The 23,272-nt window shown below is 37.9% G+C and overlaps 1 protein-coding gene and 1 long non-coding RNA gene across 2 annotated transcripts; one reads left to right on the forward strand and one right to left on the reverse strand.

Annotated features, from left to right (window-relative positions):
* The first annotated feature begins 1,811 nt into the window (after positions 1-1,811).
* Positions 1,812-6,668, forward strand: LOC126457831 (opsin-1). Its single transcript, XM_050094463.1, has 9 exons — positions 1,812-1,969; positions 4,196-4,319; positions 4,517-4,755; positions 4,888-4,994; positions 5,097-5,203; positions 5,340-5,487; positions 5,566-5,676; positions 5,830-5,996; positions 6,118-6,668. The coding sequence occupies exons 1-9, from the start codon at positions 1,966-1,968 to the stop codon at positions 6,254-6,256; spliced, it is 1,146 nt and encodes a 381-aa protein (XP_049950420.1). The 5' UTR covers positions 1,812-1,965; the 3' UTR covers positions 6,257-6,668.
* Positions 2,241-10,711, reverse strand: LOC126457833 (uncharacterized). Its single transcript, XR_007585532.1, has 3 exons — positions 10,062-10,711; positions 9,748-9,970; positions 2,241-4,075 (listed from the first exon to the last, which is right to left on the reverse strand). It is a non-coding gene; the product is annotated as an uncharacterized LOC126457833 (long non-coding RNA).
* Positions 10,712-23,272: the final 12,561 nt, after the last annotated feature.

A 23,272-nucleotide genomic window follows, 5' to 3' on the forward strand; every position in this document is an offset into this window, starting at 1 on the left:
CTCTTTTATCTTGTAGGTCAAATGTTTTAGACCACTGGAATTCAATCTTAATTACATACGGGCCAATCATAATATTGTAGTGAGGTAAAAACAAATGTAGTTTAACTATGGTACCAGAAAATAGTTATTGCTACTGAAAAGTTTTCAAATAGTTAAAATGAGCTTGATCCTGCTTGGCCACATGTAATTAATTCAGTGCCGATATATTGTTAAGTTTAGTCTGTTCTATATCCTCCTATGAAACATGATATAGGTCTCATATTGAATTACAATTACGTGCCACCCTTTGCCTAGCCACTATTCACAGGATAGCAGGAATAAAGGGCGAGAAGAGAAGAAAAAAAGGAAAATTTAAAAGAAGACAATAATAAAATTTTCATAATTTTCCAGACTGGAGAAGGTGGAATTAACTTCTGAAGTTCTTTATATTTCTGCCTTTCCTATTACACATACTCAAACTGTAAACAAATCTTGTACCAGATTTTTATAAGATCAGCACTTCTTTAATAAGTAAAATATTATCATTACAGCCTCCATTAAGGGGAATACATAACAATGAAGTATCTGAAAGATAAAATTATAATGTTAAAAGCAACCATACAAAAAATAGATAAACAGATAATTTGTTTGAAAGGCAGGGGGTGCTATTTCCTATACAAGAGACAAACAGAAAATTAATTTGCCAAATGAATTTTTAAGCAATAATAAAATAAATTAGCTTACTTTTCTTTGGTTTGCTGGACACTATTTTAATACCAAGAGTGACAAGTACATTTAATTATAAATGAAAATAATGTACCTGATATAAAAATGCTTCTAATTTCAACTTGAACAGAACAATAAAAGCAAAATGCATGTTGACATTATTTATAAGCTGTTATTTTCCTCTGAAAAAATATGAAATGAATTTCAGTAACATCTACTAAATTATGTACCTACTTTTCACTGTGGAAACTGCAAGAAGAAAAAGAAGCAATATTCATGATTGCAAAGGAGGTCATGGGAAGTATTGAGAGACATTGTTTCAGCAAGAAGTGAGTCTGAAAATGGATGATGTTATCATACTTTTTATAGTATTATTGTTACAGCCAGGGAAATATTTGTTGGAGTCAAAAGGAGATAATTGTGCAAGATGGAACAGAATTTTTTCTGCTATACTAATAAAAAATGAAAGTTGGCCCACAAACAACTAACTGTAAATGCCAGGCCAAATAAATATTGCTGGCAGAAACTATTACAAAAATAGAGTAGTTGTGACCATGGTCAATTTATTGATATGTGTATAGCAGTGGTTCTATAATAATTATTTGCCAGCAGGGCATTGTAAACCAGAAGAATATTTGAACTGACCCCAACAAAACCACATATTATAGATTTTCCTCTGGTAATTGAATGAATCAAAACGCCAGCTGGCATAACATGTAGATTAGTATGGGAAAAACTTGTAGATGATACTGCCAGCAGAATGCATGTAACCAAATATTTCTAAAACTTTAAAGGATATTATCAAATTTCTTCACACTGCTAATGGATTTTGATTGTGATGGTTTTGAAAGTAATTCTACTGTTGGGTGATGAAGATGAAGCTATGCTCTGTTCAGAGTACCAGAGACTTCACAAGTTACTGACCAACTGTGTGTTTCTCACAAGAAGGGAAGTGCAAGAAAAGATGTTGATCTTGTTAACCCACGTGTTGATACATATTTTACTTTTTATGGATGCCACTAATAGCCTTACGTGGGTTTTACTACAATACTGTTTATTGAATTAGTGACATCATGAAAGTGGTGGAACCTCTTATATAAGAGGCCGGCAAATACCTGTTACAGTCGAGCCGCATCCGCAAGGGGGTACGACTTCTTTGCTTTAAAAGCAAATACCTGGCGGTGTCTCCAGTCAGTCTGGCAGCAGGATCTGAAGTAGTTCATCTTTGATTTTCTTCAGTTTTCTGTCTTACAACTCAACATGGGTAAGTCCAAAGTTTCTTTAATACAAATGTCATACAATGAATTTTGGAGCAAGTGGTTCAGTTGCACTACCTATTCCAGTAACTTGAATTTGAATGAAAAAATTCAAGGAACTTTTAATAATACCCACTACACCAATGACTTTAAACATTTTTGGACTGTAGGGTCAGCAGTTGTTTGCATTGATAACATGCTCTCTTGACTGTAAAGATGGGAAAAAAGCTTCTTTTCTGCTAATACATTTATGACACATCATGGGATTTTGTCACACTGTAAGAAGCAAGGACACTTGAAATGAGGCCTTTTCAGGTATTTTTAGAACACAGCACACCGCACTAAGTCATAACTGAGCAGTCTCCTTGGAGAATGATATTCTTTATTTTTTGTTTTTAATCTAAATTTATGCAGTTTGTAACTAGGAATGAAAATGAGCTAGAGCTCTCATGTAGACCATCTGGTTTTATTTGGTTGTCACATTAGAGAACATTCTTACTTGTGAAAGATAACATATTGAGCCAGTGTAATACTTTAACATGTGAAAGAACTGCCCACAACTATATCACTTTCCAGTTGTAACTACTTGTTAGTTGAACTGGAGTGATAAAGCTCTGGACTTCAGTGTGAAAGGAACTGATTTAATATGCAGTTCTGATATTCTGTTTCGTAACTGCATTATTCTTATAAGCCTTGTGGGTGATGTTTCCCAGTGTTAGTCAAAAGTGAGATAATTTTCCATATCAGGCGAATTTATTGTTTGTGGAGAATTAAAACCATAAGAAGATAAACAAGAAAATGTTATAAAAATGCTCATTATATTGTTCATTTTATACAGACAAGAAAATCAACATGTCTTTAAAACTGAAAGATGCCTGAAAGGCTGACAGAGATTTTGAGGTAGGCCTCCTGTGTCAACTGCAGAGAGACTGATTGTAGCATAACAGTGTGTGAAATTTAAAACAAATGGCAATCCTTGACACTCTATTATGTAAAAAAATTAGGCAGCACTTTAACCCACATGGGTATAGGCTGATAAATATTTTGCTTTTACCTGCAACTGAAACCCTCACGCAAGTGACAAAACCAAAATTATGGCTTTTATCTAGCACTTGAGATTTAAGATAGTATAATAGTGATAAAGCAACTGAACATGTTTATTTCATGTAAAGTATATTTCTCTGGGACAAGTGCATACTGTATCGAAATTTCAGACTCACTACGATTTAGGTGAAGAATGTTTCAGAAAGAGGAACATAAAATGTTTGAAAGCTGCCATACCTATGACCCAAGGAAAAAGGTGAGACTTTGAAATAAATACAAGATTCATTATAATAGAAAATGTATCAGTTCAGCAAACTGGGATGTGGCAGGAAATTTAGCAGATAATTTGGAGTGTTGACTACTGTTCACTCAAGTCAAAATGCCTGCTTCTTATACTCTATGATGCAGGACTCTCTATACCTGAAATTTTACATCCAATCAAGCACCAGTTAGAGTTTGTCCCATTACTTTTCAGCCAAGAACTATGACAACAACCAGGTTTCTTTTCTGGCAAGTTATAATGACACAACTGTGGAAGAGCACAGAATGAAAAATACTTATGCCATCTGCATACGTAACAGTAACAACTTCATGTCTGCATCTTTAATAGATAATTACACACACATTAATGGAAATGTACTACTTCTGCTTTTTCTATTTGTATTGTTGCTGGTGTCTTTTTTTGACTGTTAGGCTGAGCAACTATAAAACTAAATGCAAATGTTAGCTTCAAAACATAGAACATATATGGGTGGATTCTCATTATTGCAAAATGATGAATGTGATAGCAGGTACAGGGTTCGAAGAAGATTGAGGTTTAACAGCCCACTGGGTAGAAAGGCACCAAAGACAGAGTCCTCAATCTGAGTGGGGAAGAAAATTGGATGTGTTCTTCTCAAAGAAATCACCCTCTCACTTCACATCACTCTCTCATTTCACATCACTGAGTTCGTAAAAGTCATGAAATATTTATATCTCACTAGATGGTCCTGAATGTAAGTCCAGAGCTCTGACCAATGTGCCACAACACTCACTCATTGGATGGTATTATGTCTCTTGTCTATCAGAAACTGGAAAGAACAAAATTACAAATTCAGTCATTTTTTTAACAATATCACAGGCAACATCCGATCAGTGCATTACAAAAATAATTACTTTTTGTGACTGATTTAAGTAAATGTAATTTTCAGCATCCGCATCTCTTATTTCCGAGCCAAGCTTCAGTGCTTACTGGGGAGGTAGCGGAGGTTTTGCCAACCAGACTGTGGTGGACAAGGTGCCGCCAGAAATGCTGTACCTTGTGGACCCTCACTGGTAAACATATTTTTATCATTTTCTTTGATTACTTTCAATCATGATGAAAATAAATACATATTTGAGCCTGTCTTATGCTACACTACACTTACAATAAAATTTATGCATGAAATATGAAAATTTTAAAGGGGAAATAGTCTGTGTTTCTAAATACTCTATGTAAATTACCACATAATTTACATTTTATTTGTTCACAGGTACCAGTTCCCTCCCATGAACCCATTGTGGCATGGCCTTCTTGGCTTTGTTATTGGAGTCTTGGGTGTAATTTCCGTGATTGGAAATGGCATGGTGATCTACATCTTCTCCACTACCAAGAGCCTTAGAACTCCTTCAAACCTTTTAGTTGTCAACTTGGCCTTCTCCGACTTCCTCATGATGTTCACCATGTCGCCACCCATGGTCATCAACTGCTACTATGAGACCTGGGTTCTGGGTGAGTCAGGAAAAGCAATTTTATTTTTGCTGTTGTCTTTACCTAATAAGACATTTAAATATTAGTTATCCATCATACAATCTTGTATAAACAAAGATAACCAATTTTCTTAAATAACAATGAATGTTTCAGGGCCATTCATGTGTGAACTGTATGCCTTATTTGGCTCTCTCTTCGGATGTGGCTCCATCTGGACCATGACCATGATTGCCCTTGATAGGTACAATGTCATTGTCAAGGTAATTCATATCTTACAAACGATTCAGTGTTGAATCAGCAATATCAGATATTCAAGTGCTTTAATCATGTTGTGCTTCTCTTACATTAATTATTTGTTGTAGGGGTTGTCAGCTAAGCCAATGACAAACAAGACTGCAATGCTCAGGATTCTCTTCATCTGGGCTTTCTCTGTGGCATGGACCATCATGCCTCTCTTTGGCTGGAACAGGTAGGTAGCAGCTGGTTGCTGTTCTTCTTTATGACAAATAAACTAGTCTGATCAGTTTACCAAAACTAAAGGAACTGAGTTTATCATCACTACTGTATGAGATCTCAAGTGACACTGTATCTGACATTCTTAACAGGTATGTCCCTGAGGGAAATATGACTGCCTGTGGAACTGATTACCTCACAAAGGACTGGGTTAGCCGCAGCTACATTCTTGTCTACTCTTTCTTTGTGTACTTCTTGCCTCTTGGAACCATCATTTACTCCTACTTCTTCATTCTCCAGGTTTGCAAACAGTTTTTTTAACGGTATAGGATGCATAACACAATAAAGCAATTTTGACACGTCTTCATTCATTTACAGGCTGTGTCTGCCCATGAAAAACAAATGAGGGAACAGGCCAAGAAGATGAATGTTGCCTCTCTCAGATCAGCTGAGGCCAGCCAGACAAGTGCAGAATGCAAACTGGCCAAGGTAATGAGAAAGTGTATATGAAGCACATGTTACCATCCTAAAACAAAATTAAATCAGTTTTAGTACTAAGTACAAGAAGGCAATAGTCTACAATCATTCTTATTTTGTCCATTAATGACAACAACATATTACAAAATGTATTGTTGTTTTTAGGTTGCCCTTATGACCATCTCTCTGTGGTTCTTTGCTTGGACTCCATACCTCATCATTAACTTCACTGGTATCTTTGAGACAATGAAGATCAGTCCTCTGCTTACTATCTGGGGCTCTTTGTTTGCCAAGGCTAATGCTGTCTACAACCCTATTGTCTATGGCATCAGGTAAGAACTAAATACCACCAATCTATTTATAGTCAAATTTACATTTCCTGAAATGAACAAATGCATGTGTTAGCTATAATGTTACATGACATTAATAATTTAAACTTGCTTTCCCTACCAGCCATCCCAAGTACCGTGCTGCCTTGGAGAAGAAATTCCCAAGCCTGGCCTGTGCAAGCTCTTCAGGCGACAATACATCTGTTGCCTCTGGAGCAACTACTGTCAGTGATGAGAAGTCAGAGAAGTCAGCATCTGCGTAAAGCAGCACTCAAAAAGGTTACACAGTGCTCAACTTGCATTGTTGTGTGAACTCGTGAACAGTGTGTACCGCCAGCTACAACTATTCTGAAACACATAAACCGCTCAGTGTTTCTGCTGTACTTTTATCTATACTCTTGCTCTGTGGTACTAAAAGTACATTGCTTATGGACACTGTGTGAATCAACAACGCTTTTTGTATTGCTTGCTCTGAAATTATATCTACAGAGCATACTTGCAAGTTGAGTTGCTACTATCTTGCATGGCACACGGATTGGGAGATGACTTTATGTACAGTATAGTTTTGCCTCTCCCTTTCAAAAATTTGTATAAAAACCTTTCAGGATTTACATTGTAGCTTGAAGACAAAGAACTTTCTATAAGAAAACAATAAATCACCCCTGCAAGTGACAACAGTCTGTGTCTTTTTCATTTGCCTTATCCACACAGCAAAAATTTTAAGATACTGACAAGTACCCTCAGAGGGATTAAGGAAGATAACACAATGGCTCTCACATCCTCATTCACTATTACTTAATAGGGAAGATGGATCTACAATTCAACATCAAAATATTTTTATTTAGTTCCTCTTCTAGACATTAAAATATAGAAATACAATAACACACAGATAATATACAGAAGTGTTAAAGTCATATTAGAGCTCATAAGTAGTTCAAGAAATTACGTGCAACATACATCCAACAAAAGCGTAAACGTGACTGTATAGATAATTTACATACATCAGACATTAAATGCAGAGCTTGCAGACAAATTTAAAACATTTAGGTGACTCAAAAGTAAACAGTTTAAAGAGTGTCAGAGGGAAACAGTACATGGTTCACAGAAACTTGAAACAACTCAAAATTAATTTCAAGATTCTTGAAACTGAGATTTGATTGTCAGGTATTTCCTAAAATTGTTTATGGAATGCTGACTATAACACAATATGACTAAACTCTTACTCTAGTAAATTCACTTCTCAAAAATGGTATCATGAAAGGTATGTTAGGACTATCAGAGAGCTAACAATAGTGATGCATTAAACTTTATACCTTTATGAGAGAGATTGTCTTATTAGTTAGGCTCCTATATGCAAACAAACTACTTACGAGCTGGTGATGAGAACTAAAATAGTATAGTGTTATTGAATAACATCTTAACAACAGAAAACAGAGGGACACATTAAAAAATAAGATGACAGGAATAAGACTAAATTCAGAGTGGAAAAACATGATGTCCTGCAAGGTTCGGTCCTTAGCCCAGCCCTTTTGTTGGCCTACATAAATGATTTGCCTGGGACATTGGAAGAGTTTGAGATTCACAGCAAACATTTTAAACCTTAACCTTATAAAAAAAATCATATCATGCAATTCCAAACAAATCAAAATTACTTTCAGCTATCAGAATGTAAATAATTTACAAGGCTGCAATGATAGTGACTTGAGGCAGTGACTGGGAGTGGATGACAGAACTGAGGAAGGTGAGACTATGAGGAGTGGGTGTGGGTGCAGTGCATTTAGCAGAGATTGAGGCCAGAAGGATTATGGAAATGAAGGATGTGTTGCAAGGATAACTCCCTCCATGTAGTTAAGAAAGGGTCCAGATGGCATGGCTTGAGAAACAGCCATTGAAACTGAGCATGTTAAGCTCAGCAGCATGTTCCAACACTGGGTGGTCAACTTGCTCTTTGCTAGTTTGACAGAGGCCATTCTTTGGGGTGGACAGCTGGTTGACGGTCATGCCCATATAAATTGCTGTGCTGAAATTGCGCCAGTGGTGGCATATAACTTGGGTGTTTCCACAGGTTGTGATAGGATAAGACTTTGATGAAATGTAGTAGGATGTGCCAGGTGGATAAATCAGACAGGTCTTGCACCTGAGTCTTCCACAGGGATATGAATCATGTGGCAAGGGACTGGGAGTGGGTGTGGCATAGGGATGGTCAGGTTTTTCTGGGCGGGGAGAAGAGTATGGTTCAGCTGTTCCAGTCTGAGACAATATTGGGGGATGAAGTGGAGGCTTCTCTGCTGCTGGTTCTTAGGGCTGGTGGGAGAATTAGGGGGCATGAGAATGGGGCATGGGAAATCTGGTTCTGGACTAGATTTCAGAGATAGTGATTGTTTCTGAAAGCCTTAGTGCAGTATCAACAATATATTTGTTGAATGCACACAGCATACCACAAAAATTAACGTCGATGACAGGACTTGTAAACAGTCTACCAGCACACTGCTGTGATCCTCACTCTGCAGCTTGCCATCTTCTGATGGGTGGAGTCACAGATGCACCAGAGGACATTGTCTTCACTTCAACTCACTGCTAGTGAATGTAACCCTCTGCGCATATTGTGAAGACACCACTCACTGTGCTCCGTCCTAGACCTCAGAAGACTGACAGTAAGAATAGAGAGACCTAACACAATGCTACTAATTTGCTAACAGCTAGCAAGTGATTGTTTATTGTAAGTGCTAGCCAGTGATCCACAGTACTGAACTGAGAAGGTATAGAATTGTTACAACTAAAGGATACAAAAGTTATGTATAAAAATGTCTGTCTTGTAAATAGTGTAAATAAATATGCCCATGTTTTAATCATTTAATAAATTTTGAAATGTTTGTGCCACCTCTTACCAACTATGGATACAACAGACATTTCTGAGACATTTCTGGTGATGAGAAGATGATAGCTGTGGATTCTTGGACGAGCACTAATCATAAAATTAATCAAAAAATTTTCAGTATTGCATAACTATTTCCATTTATTGTTTGTCTATATACTATGTATTCAAATGTATTTTATTTTTGTATGAAGTGGCAGCTATTTGGACAGCAAACACTCATTGCAATTACTCAGTTTCAAAGCCAACAAATTCAAACTTTACTTATGACCATTAGCAGATTGTTTGATGCACAAGAAGCCAAAGGTAAACTATGACAGAGGTACAGAATTCTGGAGGGCATGTGCTACCTCCTCCCTTCCACACTTTTGATGAAAACCAATGGACTGGATGGAATGCAAATCACAGCTCAAACTTTGCAGCCTACATAATCACAATGACCTCTCTTTCTTTCTTGGCTAGGAGTGTTTATTTTTAGGCTGTGTCAAAAGTTATTCCTCCAAGTAAAGCCTCAAAGTCTACCCTGTGAGAAAGCTGTTCAGAGGTTAGAGGAACTTTTGACACTCCGACTTACGTAGCTGCTGCTTGTTTAAATTTTTTTTATATGTGTCATCATTGTAATCAGACTTACAAGAAATGGATCACTGACCTCAAGGACATGATGAGGAATTCTAAATTTAACTGCACTTGTAGATCTTGATTTCAAGATGAAATGCTTCATGATGTAATTATTCAGAACCTTCCAGACAACGGAATAAGGGCTGAGATTTTAAAACATTGCAGTCCTGCTCTCACTGATGTACTTAAACTGACTAAATCTTAGCAAGTGCAAAAGTTTGCAGAATTTGACTTTATTGTGATTGTTATTGCAATGCTTACTGCTGATAGTCCAAAGTGGGCCCATTCCTGCGTGGCACATGTTGACAACAGTTATATGCAGGAGTGTAAGGAGTACATAAAGGGGCCAGCCCATTTGTCTGCAAGTTCATGTTCTCTGTTGTCTTGTGTTAAGTGCTATGTAATGCAAGATTGCGAACTCTGCTTCTTCCACCAGGCAAAATGCTGACACTGCCATAAGCCAGGACACAAACAGCAATTGCACCTGCAAAATAATAATAAAGTAAGGTCTGTTCCACACAAATTTAAATTTGAGAAAATGGAAATAAATATGATCTCAAATTCAGAATCCTCACCTGCTCCTTCTGGAAGTACTCACAGAAACCACAGATGCAGGTTCAAGAATCACAACGCTGTCTACTCATTCGATCAGCTCTCCTCAAATAAACAAACAGCAAAATGTTCTGTCACTCACACATCAGACAAAGTCAGTGGACAAAGTCAGTCTTCTGAAAGCCAGAACTGACAATCACATTCAAAGAAATAACTGCAAAACATTCATATCCTAGCAGATTTCAATCAAAATGTACCATTTCAGTTAGACAGTCATGCTTCAGTGACATTAATTAGTCAGAATACATATGAGCAAATGCGACACCCCAACTCACAGAAATCACATCTACACACATAGCCTACAACAGCGAATGTATATCTGTTCTCGGGATTTGCATTCTGCAAGCAATGTATAAAAATACAGCTACATTAATGCCATTCATAGTAATTCAGTCATGCTCTAGTTCCAATGACATGGAAGCATCTGGTTGGTTTGGTTTAGACATTCAGAACAATGTGCACAGTGTTGACACTCAAGTTTCCTATGCCAGCATTCATCAGTTGTGTGAAAAATATGGACATTTGTTTGATGCCACATAGAGATGCACAATATGCTCAAGGACAAGGCACAACCAAAGTTTTATAATGCATGTCAGGTACCTCATGCCATTCGTGATGAAGTTGCTTCTGAATACAAGAGACTGAAACAAGAATTTTGAAATCTATTTAGTCAATGGATATCTCTACGTATTATCACAAAAAAAAAAACAAAAAACAAATGAGTAAATCAAATTTTAAAGTAATATTTAATGCTCAGCAGTATTTCTTGTAATGTGCTATAGCATCAAAGGCTGCAATGATGGTCACTTCTCCTTTTGAATGAGCAGCATGAAATTCTTTATCATCCTACAGGACAGCATGAAAATGTAGACACTTTGTCTTCATTATCTGTGGGAAATGATCCGGAACTTGATGCATCAGAAGTTTCTTGTCTTCAAACTGATCAAAATGATTCACAAGCACTGCAAGCTTTTCTTATTGATCATCAGGGTATTGCACAAGCTACTGAATGGGATCAGTCACTACAACTGCTCAAGTACTACATTTGGGTGGGTCAGCCTCATAATCCAAAATCAATTTCAGATGTAGTAATATGAAAATACCATGTTCATTGTAACAGCCTTTCTCTTCAGAATGTAGTAGTAGTAGTAATAGTAGCAGCAGTAGCAGCAGTAGCTTTATTCATCTGTAGGTCCCTTTTTACAAGGATATAGGACATGTCAAAGTATTTACATGTTTAGACCAATTTAAAATAAGCTGTTTTATATACACATACATTTGCAGACTTCTAGTTAGAGACAATCATTAGATTTACTCCTGGTATACAATACTTTTTTACAAATAACATATTAAATAATGTAATGCCACACTGTTCACTCATATCTCACTATCAGTCACTGCACACACTATACACACATTGATTCATAACATTTCATTCACTACACACACACACACACACACACACACACACACACACACACACACACACACACACACACACACTGGTGATCTATGGGCCATTTTCTGTTGCACAACTTCCTATTTGCTATCCTGAAAAACTGAGTCAGCATCCCTCTATAATGAGTGAGATGTTGAGCTCAGAAGGAGGAAGAGGTGTTAGTATTGTTCAATGCATAGCTTGGGGTTAAGTTTCTCTAGAAAAGGAAAAAAAAACATAGTGTGAAGGTGTTATGTGTAATGTTGGACCATGTTATTTATTTGTATAACATTTTTTTTACCAAACCCCTACTCTGTTTTTTCTAAATAATCCTTCAATGTATAAAATGTATTGCATAACAGGTACCTTTTAGTTGCCTTTTAAATAAGTGTATTTTTGCAGTTTCTTTTATCTCTTTTGGTAATTTATTGTACAGTTTTATTCCTTGGTAGAAAATGCTGTATTGAGTTATATGTTTATTTTTTCTTGGAATATGTAAGTTGAGTCTAGCTCTTGTTCCATGGTCATGGACAGATCTGTTTGTGCAGTGATTACCAATGCTATTTTTGATGCGGTATAACTGTATTGCATACTCCCAATAAACAAATGCGAGTCATCATTCCCCTAACTTTGCTGCATAATGTTTTGAAACTTTTATGTAGTGGGCATTAGGGAATCATTACAACTAAGCAGCTATTCTGCCATAATTGTATGTGGAGCAGTTTAACAAGCAGAGTCAACATATGACCACATTCCATCATGCATGCATAGATAACCTAGCAGCGCCGCACAAAGAACTTTTCAATTGGCTTTGACATGACGGTCCCTGACAGTGCATTCACATTGATTTTGCTGGTCCTTTCTGAACACATGATGGCTCATCAATATCAATGCATGCAGCAGATATCTGTTTGTCATTCCAACGAACATGAGCACTATGGCTAGCACTATCAAAGCACTCTGTCTTTTGTTTAAGAGGCTAGCCACAGACAGACAAATTTACCAACATAATGGAATTCAACAAGTCTGCACAGTTCCGTTCTCTCATCAATCAAATGGTGAAGCCAATCATTTCATTCGCACTTTCAAGACTCTGATGCCCAAATGCTTTGTTGCTGTTTCTCAGCACCTATCTGCCTTTTTACACTACTTCACTGGCTCAATTATTACACAATCACCATCAGCACACTCTTTTGCACCTATTTCACCATTCACAGTCTGCTTCAGATGTGAACTTTGCAATGAAGTTTTGCATGATGGTCAAAGCCTTCTGTCAAAGCTGTAATAAGCCTCACAACTGTGAACTTGGCATTGTCACTCAGATGACTGGATGAGCTCATTATACCAATCACAGCAAATTAGGGGCCCACTGACAGCACCAAAACCAACTTCGTTTCCTTGATTATTGTGATCTTGTCACAGATTTTCATGCTTCAGAGATGTTGCCTGCGACCCAGACTGGTGTCCCCAAGCAGCCTTTTCCAGTGTCTGACATTTGGGTGCATGTGTCAATGGGCAGCTCTGTCATGGAGAGCCACCCATGCCTCCCTTTATGCAGGCCAATAATACATTACCATTCAAAGTGATGTCCATGATGGACACAAAGCCTCATCAATCACAAAGCATCTTCAAGCAGTGCCATTGCTGCAACCAACCTCTACTGTTGGATGGATGTCCTGCCTCTGGATTTTTGGCAGATGTTCCCAGTAGTTTGCAAGGTGAATGTGAGGTGGTTGGCGCCATCTGTAACTGTGCTGTATTAAACTCTATCAGATGCACCACAGCACAGAAACTTGAATTGTTAGCTGCAACAGGCAGAAGATGTGCTTTGTTGGTGCTGCACAATTTAGTGATTTTGATTGAGATAAACTTACACTGCAGTGTTTTTCCTTGGCATACCAGTGTAGAAGTGTGCACAGAATTAGCTAGGTGAAAAATTCATGCAATAAGCACGTTTATGTATAACAGCTGACTTAGGACTTTTCCCTTGTGTGAGACTATGTGTACAAGACCGTGAGCTGATTTTAAGTTCTAGATTCACATATTTCACTGTACACATCACTTCTGCATGATCTTTCATTGATAGTATCAATACCTGTCTTTATTGCGATACATTGTGAGACTTTGAACATTTGTGAGTGCCATGATAAACTAATAGTCATCATCAATTGTAGGCCTAAACTAAACTGTGCTCTTTTAAAAATTTTCATAACAGTAGGCCTATCTTTGTTCAAAACAATCGTTCTCTTATTTCATTGTACAATTACATGAGAAATAGATTAATTTGAGAATATTTTGATGCTTACAAAACTATATTTTCACAAAACTATATTTTCACTAAACTATATTTTCATAAATTACCAGTATGAGTGCTGTGGATACATAATTTATTTCATAACAAATCAGTGTTCGTGGTTCACAGTTCAACCAAAGAATACATCACCCATGAATTTCATTGTATATCAGTGCAAATAAATGTGCATTTTTCAGAATTTTCAGAAGTCACCATTGTCCTTAGCATAGCCTACAAGCAATTTGTATCAAATCGGTGTTTGTGATTTAGTTACTGTAGCAGTTTTTCTAACTAACACATTGTGTTACATCTAGTTTTCACTTAGAGAGAAGTAGCTCTATATATTATCTGCATTTATTCTAAATTAAGTCTGTTTTTGAGTTTTCTAACAACTATAATTAACATCAGAGTGTTTTAGGAAACTAGTAATTTTTACCATAGGTTTTTGTGTTGCCTTAATAGACATCTTGTTTTTGTGTATCTACTTCAATTCTTACAGGGAATTAGCAACTTTTTAGCTCAACAGATTAAAAGATAATCACCGGGCTTAATGTAAAGTTATTTGTTCACAGCCTTGTAACACATTATACCACCCAAAATGCAGTGCCACTGTGACTGCTGTTCTCAAACAAGGGATGAGTTGGTTGACGTTCATAAGCAGCTGGAAATGCCCTGCTTACTGTTAAATGATTGGCAGTTGCTGCAGATCAGTGTGTTGGAAAAGCTCCCGAGAGTCGTATACCTGTGATACCTATACCAGAGATACCTCAAGCTCTGTCCTCTCCTGTGGATCCTATCTCCCTTGCAGAAAGTACATGATCTGTCATTACCCATCCACTTGACTGTGAATCGTGTGTCAATTGTAGATCTAGGCGCCCTACATAGGGTGGACAGTTATCATGAAGGATTCAGGGTATATTACTGATCAACCTAACCAACAAGTTTGAGTTGCTGTCTTTCATTGAAACTGAAACTGAGCCAGTGGAACTCACTTAACCTGTTTTGGAGAAACCTGTTTTCTTTAATATCAGGAGGAGGCAAACACAAATGAGCAGGGGTCTATTAATCAGCGGCAGTTCAAACATATGGTGAAAGGTGGTACCCCTTAGGGAAATGGCAGCAAGGGACAGGAAAGGGCACCAAGTACATCTTGTTTGCATGGGGGCCTCATTCAGCATATTGAAGAGGCTTTTCCAATAGCCATTGGGAGAACAGAGTAGAACCAGCTGCAGATTGTGTCACACATTGGGACAAATGATGACAGTCATCTGGGCTCTGAGGTCATTCTTGGGTCATTCCAGTGACTGGCAGAGAAGGGTGAGATGATCAGCCTTGTGTGTGGAGTTTCAACGAAGCTCACAATTTGCAGCATTATCCCCAGAACTGATCCTGGGTCTTTGATTCTGAGTCGAGTGGAAAGGCTGAACCAGATACTTCTAAGGTCCTGTGGCGAGCTAGGCTGTGACTACTTAGACTTGCTGCATAGGGTTGAGAACTGTAGGGGTCAATTTAAAAGGTTGGGTGTGCACTGCACATCAGAGGCTGCTACTCGGGTAGCTGACTGTATGTGGGGGGCACACAAGGATCTTTCTTTACATTAGGTGACTCTCCATCCAATCCACATAATGAATGCTGTAGGAAACCCAGAAGTATCAGTGTAAGAGTGAAATAACTGCCTCCCACAGGTGAGAGAATCAAAATCCTAATAGTAAACTGCCAAAGGATTTGCAACAAACTGCCAGAGTTTGGAGTGCTCATGAAAAGCAGTGGAGCTAACATGATACTAGGTACAGAACTGGTTGAAACGTGAAATTGATAGCAGTGAGCTTTTTGGGGGTTTATTTGTTGCAGTAGACAAGAAACTTAAATCCACCAAGGCAAAAACTGAAGCTGCTTATATGATTGTTTGGGTAAGACTCAGTATCTGGGGTTGGCATTAAATGATTATTGGATCCTTCTATTGCCCACCAGACTCAACTCCCAATGTAACCAAAAACTTTAGAGAAAACCTCAGTTCACTTGTGCATAGGCTCCACAATCATACTGTAATCATCATTGGAGACTTAATCATCCAACAATTAACTGGGAAAATTACAGTTTTGTTAGTGGTGGGCATGATGAGATGTCCTGTGAAACTTTACTAAATGCCTTCTCTGAAAACTATCTAGAACACATAATTAGGAACCCCACTTATGATGGGAATATATTGGATCTCATGGCAAAAAATAGACCTGACCACTCTGAGGATGCCCACATCGAAAACTGTATCAGTAATCACGATGCAATTGTGGCAACAATAGTTACCAAAGTACAAAGGACAGCTGAGACAACCAGAAAGTATATATTTTCAGGAAACTAGATAAAAAGTCAGTAATGTCATATCTCAGTGAGGAGCTTGAAACTTTCAGCACAGGGCAGGAACATGTAGGGGAACTCTGGCTGTACTGAATCATATTATTTCTTCATATTTTTGTTTCTTACATATATAAACTATATGTAAACTGAATGGGTTATGGATCCCACTAAGAGTAAATTAACAAGTTGTTTTGTGGCAAGGATAATGTTTTGATACATTGTTAAATATGTGTAGGAAACAAAATAAGAAATATGCTCTTCAATTTATTAATTCTTGTATCTTCACCCTTTTGTTTCGATAAATGGTGGAGTACAGACATATGCTTGGATCCGTTGTAACAGCTTTGTTAAAAAAGTGTATTTCAAGCATACATTAAAAGTGTCACAAAAAGTTATTAGAAAAGCAAAATTTATTTGCACATTTAAGATGTCTACTCCCATCTGTTCATCATTTCACTCATTGCTGAGATCCTGCATCAAGAGGTTCAGAGGAGACAAGAAGAACTTGCACAATATCCAGAGGGGTGATCCAGCATTGACATTGTCACAATGAAGACTAAGCATGATGGAATTAATGTGAAGAGTATGTAATGCAAATTATGAATATTGACCTTGAACGTATTGATACTGAAGGTCTTCTGATACCGGTACCAGTTAAAGTTCACCCAAGATTGTGTACAGACTCAGAAATTACTTTCAAATTTCTTTCAACCATTCTTTCCAATCAATTTTTCTATTATTCAAGCAATTATTAGCAATTTGCATCTCTCCACATATACCTATTCATGGCTCAAGTTTGAAAGACTAGTTGACCAAGCACAAGATACATACATATCCAGTAGAACACTTCATAATGGTAGGGAATCTCCTTAGTACACAGTCATTGCATAGAAGCTTGTAAACAAACAGAGATTACTGTATAATAGACAAGAAACAAAGCCTAGGGCTGTAGATAGAGAGATGCTGAATGAAACACATTTGGATGTCAAGAGAGCAATGTGTGAAGCCTTCAATGACTACCATAGCAGAATATTGTCAAGTGATCTTTCAAAGAAACCTAAGAAATTCTGGCAACAAAGTCAGTGTCCAACGAATGAGACAGGAACTGAAATTGAGGGTAGCAAAGGAAAAACTGAAATGATGAACTCTTTGTTTCCAAATGTTCCTTTACAAAGAAAAACCGAAGAGAATTGCCTCAATTTAACCTTCGTACCACTGAAAAGGTGAATGAAATGATCAATGGCATTGAGAAACAGCTGAAATCATTAAAACTGAACGAAGCTCCAGGCCCTGATGAAATCCCTGTCAGATTCTCTACTGAATTTGCAGCTGAGTTAGCCTCTCTTCTAACTATAATCTACTGTAGATCCCTTGAACAAAAAACCTTGCCCAGTTCTTGAGAAAAAAAAAAAGCACAGGTCAGACCTGTCTATAAGAAGGGTAGTACAAGTGATCCACAAAACTACCAATCAATATGCTTGGCATCTATTAGCTGTAGAATCTTGAAACATATTCTGAGCTCAAACATAATGAGGTACCTTGAACATAATGGGATTCAAAAACATCTATCATGGGAAACCCAACTCTCACTTTTCTCACATTACAAACTGAAAGCTTTGGATCAAGGCAACCAGGTAGATACAGTATTTCTTGATTTCTGAAGAGCATTTTACTCAGTACCACACCTACACTTATTGTAAAAAGTTTGATCATATGGGGTATCAAGTGAAATTTGTGACTGGATTGAGGACTTTTTGGAAGGGAGGACATATGTTATCTTGAATGGAGAGTCATCGTCAAATATAGAAGTAACTTTGGGTGTGCCCCAGGGAAAAGTTTTGGGACCCTTACTATGCATGTTGTATATTCATGACCTTGCAGACAATATAATAGTAAAATTAGGATTTTGCAGTTGCTCCACTTGTCTACAATCAAGTACTATCTGAAAGCAGCAGCATAAATATTCAGTCAGATCTTGATAAGATTTCAGCAGGTTGCAGAGACTGGCAACTTACTATAAATGTTAAGAAATGTACAATTTTACTTCACAAAATGAAAACACGTAGTATCCTAAGACTATAATATCAATGAGTCACTGATGGAATCAGCCAAATCGTACGAATACTTGGGTGTAACAATTTGTAGGGACATGAAATGGAATGATCACATAGATTCAGTCATGGATAAACCAGGCGGTAGACTTTGGTTTATTGGTAGAATACTGGTGAAGTGGAATCAGTCTACAAAGGAAATTGCTTATAAATCACTTGTGTGATAAGTTCTAGAATACTCCTCAAGCATGTGGGACACATACCAGACAAGACTAAGAGGGGATATTGAACATAACAGAGAAGGGCAGCACAAATGGTTACAGGTTTGTCTAATCCATGGGAAAGTGTCACAAAGATACTGAAGGAACTGAACGAGAAGACTCTTGAAGATAGACACAAACTATCCAGAGAAAGTCTATTAAGAAAGTTTCAAGAATCTGCTTCAAATGATTACTCTAGGAATATACTACAACCCCCTATGTATCACTCACATAGGGATTGTGAGGATAATTTTAGAATAACTACTGCACACACAGGGGCATTCAAACAATCATTCTTCCTGCACTCCATTTATGATTGGAACAGGAAGGAACACTAATAACTGGTACAATGGGACATACCCTCTGCCATGCTCCTCACAGTGATTTGCAGAGTATAGATGTGCTGTGGATCTACGTATTCTGCACGTCGTTGCCTGCAAACACCTTATGTGGAGACAATGCGTAATTTTGGGGGGCGGGAATATGGCTTTGACAGTATCTCTGATGACCACACAGGGTGCGCCACAGACCGCACACATTTCTGCAGAAGGCAAAACTTTTAAACTGCCTGCCAGTGCCCTGCCATTAGGCTCTCTCTCTCTCTCTCTCTCTCTCTCTCTCTCTCTCTCTCTCTCTCTCTCTCTCCCTCCCTCTCTCCAGAGCTCACCATCTTCTGATAGGTGGGATCACAGATACCACGGGAGGAGGTCATCTTCACTTTGACTCACTTCAAGGAAATGTAACTTCTGTGCATCTTTTTAAGATGCCATTATGTCTAAGTAATTTTTTTATCTTATAAATAGTGTAAAAAAATATGTTCATGTTTTATCCAGTTAATAAATTTTGAAGTGCCTGTGTCACCTTGTACCAACTATGAGCATGACACTTAACGAGATGCTCAGCATACTGGACAAGAGAATTCTCGTCACCAGCATTGGTGGCCAGACTGTATGGGAGTGATTTTATTTTATTTATTTATTTATTTATTCTTTTTTTTGGCATGGAAGGGGTTGTTGTTGTTATTGTGGTCTTCAGTCCTGAGACTGGTCTCCATGCTACTCTATCCTGTGGAATCTTCTTCATCTCCCAGTACCTACTGCAGCCCACATCCTTCTGAATCTGCTTAGTGTATTCATCTCTTGGTCTCCCTCTATGATTTTTACCCTCCACACTGCCCTCCAATACCAAATTGGTGATCCCTTGATGCCTCAGAACATGTCCTACAAGCGATCCCTTCTTCTAGTCAAGTTGTGCCACAAACTCCTCTTCTCCCCAATTCTATTCAATACCTCCTCATTAGTGATGCGAGCTACTCATCTAATCTTCAGCATTCTTCTGTAGCACCACATTTCGAAAGCTTCTATTCTCTTCTGCTCTAAACTATTTATCGTCCATGTTTCACTTCCATACATGGTTACACTCCATACAAATACTTTCAGAAACGACTTCCTGACACTTAAATCAATACTCGATGTTAACAAATTTCTCTTCTTCAGAAATGCTTTCCTTGCCATTGCCAGTCTACATTTTATATCCTCTCTACTTCGACCATCATCAGTTATTTTGCTCCCCAAATAGCAAAACTCCTTTACTACTTTAAGTGTCTCATTTCCTAATCTAATTCCCTCAGCATCACCCGATTTAATTCAACTACATTCCATTATCCTCGTTTTGCTTTTGTTGATGTTCATCTTGTACCCTCCTTTCAAGACACTGTGCATTCCATTCAACTGCTCTTCCAAGTCCTTTGCTGTCTCTGACAGAATTACAATGACATCGGCAAACCTCAAAGTTTTTATTTCTTCTCCATGGATTTTAATGCCTACTCCAAACTTTTCTTTTGTTTACTTTACTGCTTGCCCAATATACAGATTGAATAGCATCGGGGAGAGGCTACAACCCTGTCTCACTCCCTTTCCAACCACTGCTTCCATTTCATGTCCCTCGACTCTTATAACTGCCATCTGCTTTCTGTACCAATTGTAAATAGCCTTTCGCTCCCTGTATTTTACCCCTGCCACCTTCAGAATTTGAAAGAGAGTATTCCAGTCAACATTGTCAAAAGCTTTCTCTAAGTCTACAAATGCTAGAAACATAGGTTTGCCTTTCCTTAATCTTTCTTCTAAGATAAGTCGTAGGGTCAGTATTGCCTCATGTGTTCCAACATTACTATGGAATCCAAACTGATCTTCCCCAATGTCGGCTTCTACCAGTTTTTCCATTCATCAGTAAAGAATTTGTGTTAGTATTTTGCAGCTGTGACTTATTAAACTGATAGTTCGGTAATTTTCACATCTGTCAACACCTGCTTTCTTTGGGATTGGAATTATTATATTGTTCTTGAAGTCTGAGGGAATTTCGCCTGTCTCATACATCTTGCTCACCAGATGGTAGAGTTTTGTCAAGACTGGCTCTCCCAAGGCTGACAGTAATTCTAATGGAATGTTGTCTACTCCCGGGGCTTTGTTTCGACTTAGGTCTTTCAGTGCTCTGTCAAACTCTTCACGCAGTATCTTATCTCCCATTTCATCTTCATCTACCTCCTCTTGCATTTCCATAATATTGTCCTCAAGAACATCGCCCCTGTATAGACCCTCTATATACTCCTTCCACCTTTCTGCTTTCCCTTATTTTCTTAGAACTGGGTTTCCATCTGAGCTCTTGATATTCATGCAAGTGGTTCTCTTTTCTCCAAAGGTCTCTTCAATTTTCCTGTAGGCAGTATCTACCTTACCCCTCGTGAGATAAGCCTCTACATCCTTACATTTGTCCTCTAGCCATCCCTGCTTACCCATTTTGCACTTCCTGTCGATCTAATTTTTGAGACGTTTGTATTCCTTTTTGCCTGCTTCACTTACTGCATTTTTGTATTTTCTCCTTCCATCAATTAAATTCAGTATCTCTTCTGTTACCCAAGGATTTCTGCTAGCCCTTGTCTTTTTACCTACTTGATCCTCTGCTACCTTCACTATTTCATTCCTCAAAGCTACCCATTCTTCTTCTACTGTGGAAGGGGTAATATAAGTCAAAATGCATGTAATAGTGATGGTTAATGGGTATGAACATCAAAAGAGAAGCTGCTGTCTGAAACTAATTAAGACTCTTTTAACAGTTAATTCAATTTCTACACAACCATCACCACATCTTGGAATTATGTTCTACAGACTGCTGTTGTGGCTCATATTGGAGTTTGCCATCTTAGTGTTTTGGTAGGCCACAGATGTGTATATACAGTTTTTACTCAAAGCCAACATTTCTTCCTTCAACTGGCATAGAGACTCATCATTTAACACTTCTGGGCTGAGATGCCATGGTCCATACATAAGACTCTCCCCTGACATTTCGCCTTCGACTGCAGAAGGCATCCTCCGAGGACAATTGGCGAACTGCGACGAGAGTGCGAGTGAGCGTCGTATATATAAGACATCCAGATGGCGCTGCTATCAATCACATGACATAGGCTGTGCTATGATCTCTGATATTGCCAACTCTCTCAATTGAAAGTCATGCTGTTGCTGCAATGTTGACATCCATATCTTATCCAGCTTAATGCCTTCATCTTTTCTATTAAAATTATTGCAGTGTTTGGCAATCTCAATGGCCTCTCTGTACATTCATGCATAATATTGTGGCGTCTTTGCTATGACAGTCATCTGAAATTGACAGTCATGTTAAAAATTCATATCACTTCATCGATATTATTAAGGAAATTAGTGTGGGAAGCACTAACTGGAGGGGTGTGTATCATGCTTGCTGCTCCTTCTGAATTGTTTAATCTTCTACATCTACATCTATATTCTGCAAGATATCTTCTGCCATGTGGTGGAGGGTACCTTGAAAACTGTTGTGACCCCCGCTCCCCCCAATATTTTCCTCTTGCAGATGAAAATGTTGTTCAGGGGAAACTCCTGTTTCCGAGTCTCCATATGAGAATGACTCTGTCTGACTGTTTTCATGATCTTTTCATGAGATATATAGAGGAGACAGCAGTATGTTGATCGATTCATCTAGCAACATATACTCCCACAATATTAACAGTAAGCCACAATGTGATGCAGAACACCTCGTTTGTAATGCCTGCTACTGGAGTTTGATGAGCATCTCCAACGGTACTTTTCTGCCTACTAATTGAACCCATGACTAAATGAGCTGCTCTTCTTTCATCCTTCTCTGTATTGTCTATCAGTTTTACCTTGTAAGGGTCTCACAGTAAGGAGCAATCCTCAAGCATAATGTCAACAAGTGTTTTGTAAGCTACCTCCATCACTAGTGCCAACAGTTCCTGAGAATTTTTCCATTAAAACTCATTCTGGTGTTTGTCTATCATGTGGTTTTTTTCAGTGGTCATAACACTTTAAATCACCCCATATGCAAAACTGCCTGAAATTTGATCGAGGTGAATGTCACCAACCATTGTTCAGAAATCATGTAATCAAACAATGTTGGCTCTTTATAGGAACCCATTTATGTACAATATCTTAAATCTGTTTATGTTGAGGGACAGCTGCCAATTTCTGCACAGACAATAATCCCCTTCAGGTATTTCTGCATTTCCATATAGTTTTCTAGTGTTTGGCTTCTCTATATACAGCAGTATAATCCACAAACCTCATGGACTTTCTGCTATTATCCAATTGATCATCTATATACATTGCCAACAGAAGTTTTGCAGTAACACTCCTTTATGGTACACCCAAAGCTATTTGTACATCTGAAGATAGACATATGAAACAAATTAGAAAGATTTAATTGTGTTGATGAAACAATGTATTGAACC

This window comes from Schistocerca serialis, chromosome 2 (genome assembly GCF_023864345.2).
Source record: "Schistocerca serialis cubense isolate TAMUIC-IGC-003099 chromosome 2, iqSchSeri2.2, whole genome shotgun sequence".
Lineage (NCBI taxonomy): Eukaryota > Metazoa > Arthropoda > Insecta > Orthoptera > Acrididae > Schistocerca > Schistocerca serialis.

What these genes read in the sequence shown, in the direction of transcription:
- LOC126457831 (XM_050094463.1), top strand. An exon ending in GGTACAATGTCATTGTCAAG is followed by an intron (nt 4,995 to 5,096) that starts GTAATTCATATC and finishes TATTTGTTGTAG; the next exon opens with GGGTTGTCAGCTAAGCCAAT. An exon ending in CCTACTTCTTCATTCTCCAG is followed by an intron (nt 5,488 to 5,565) that starts GTTTGCAAACAG and finishes ATTCATTTACAG; the next exon opens with GCTGTGTCTGCCCATGAAAA.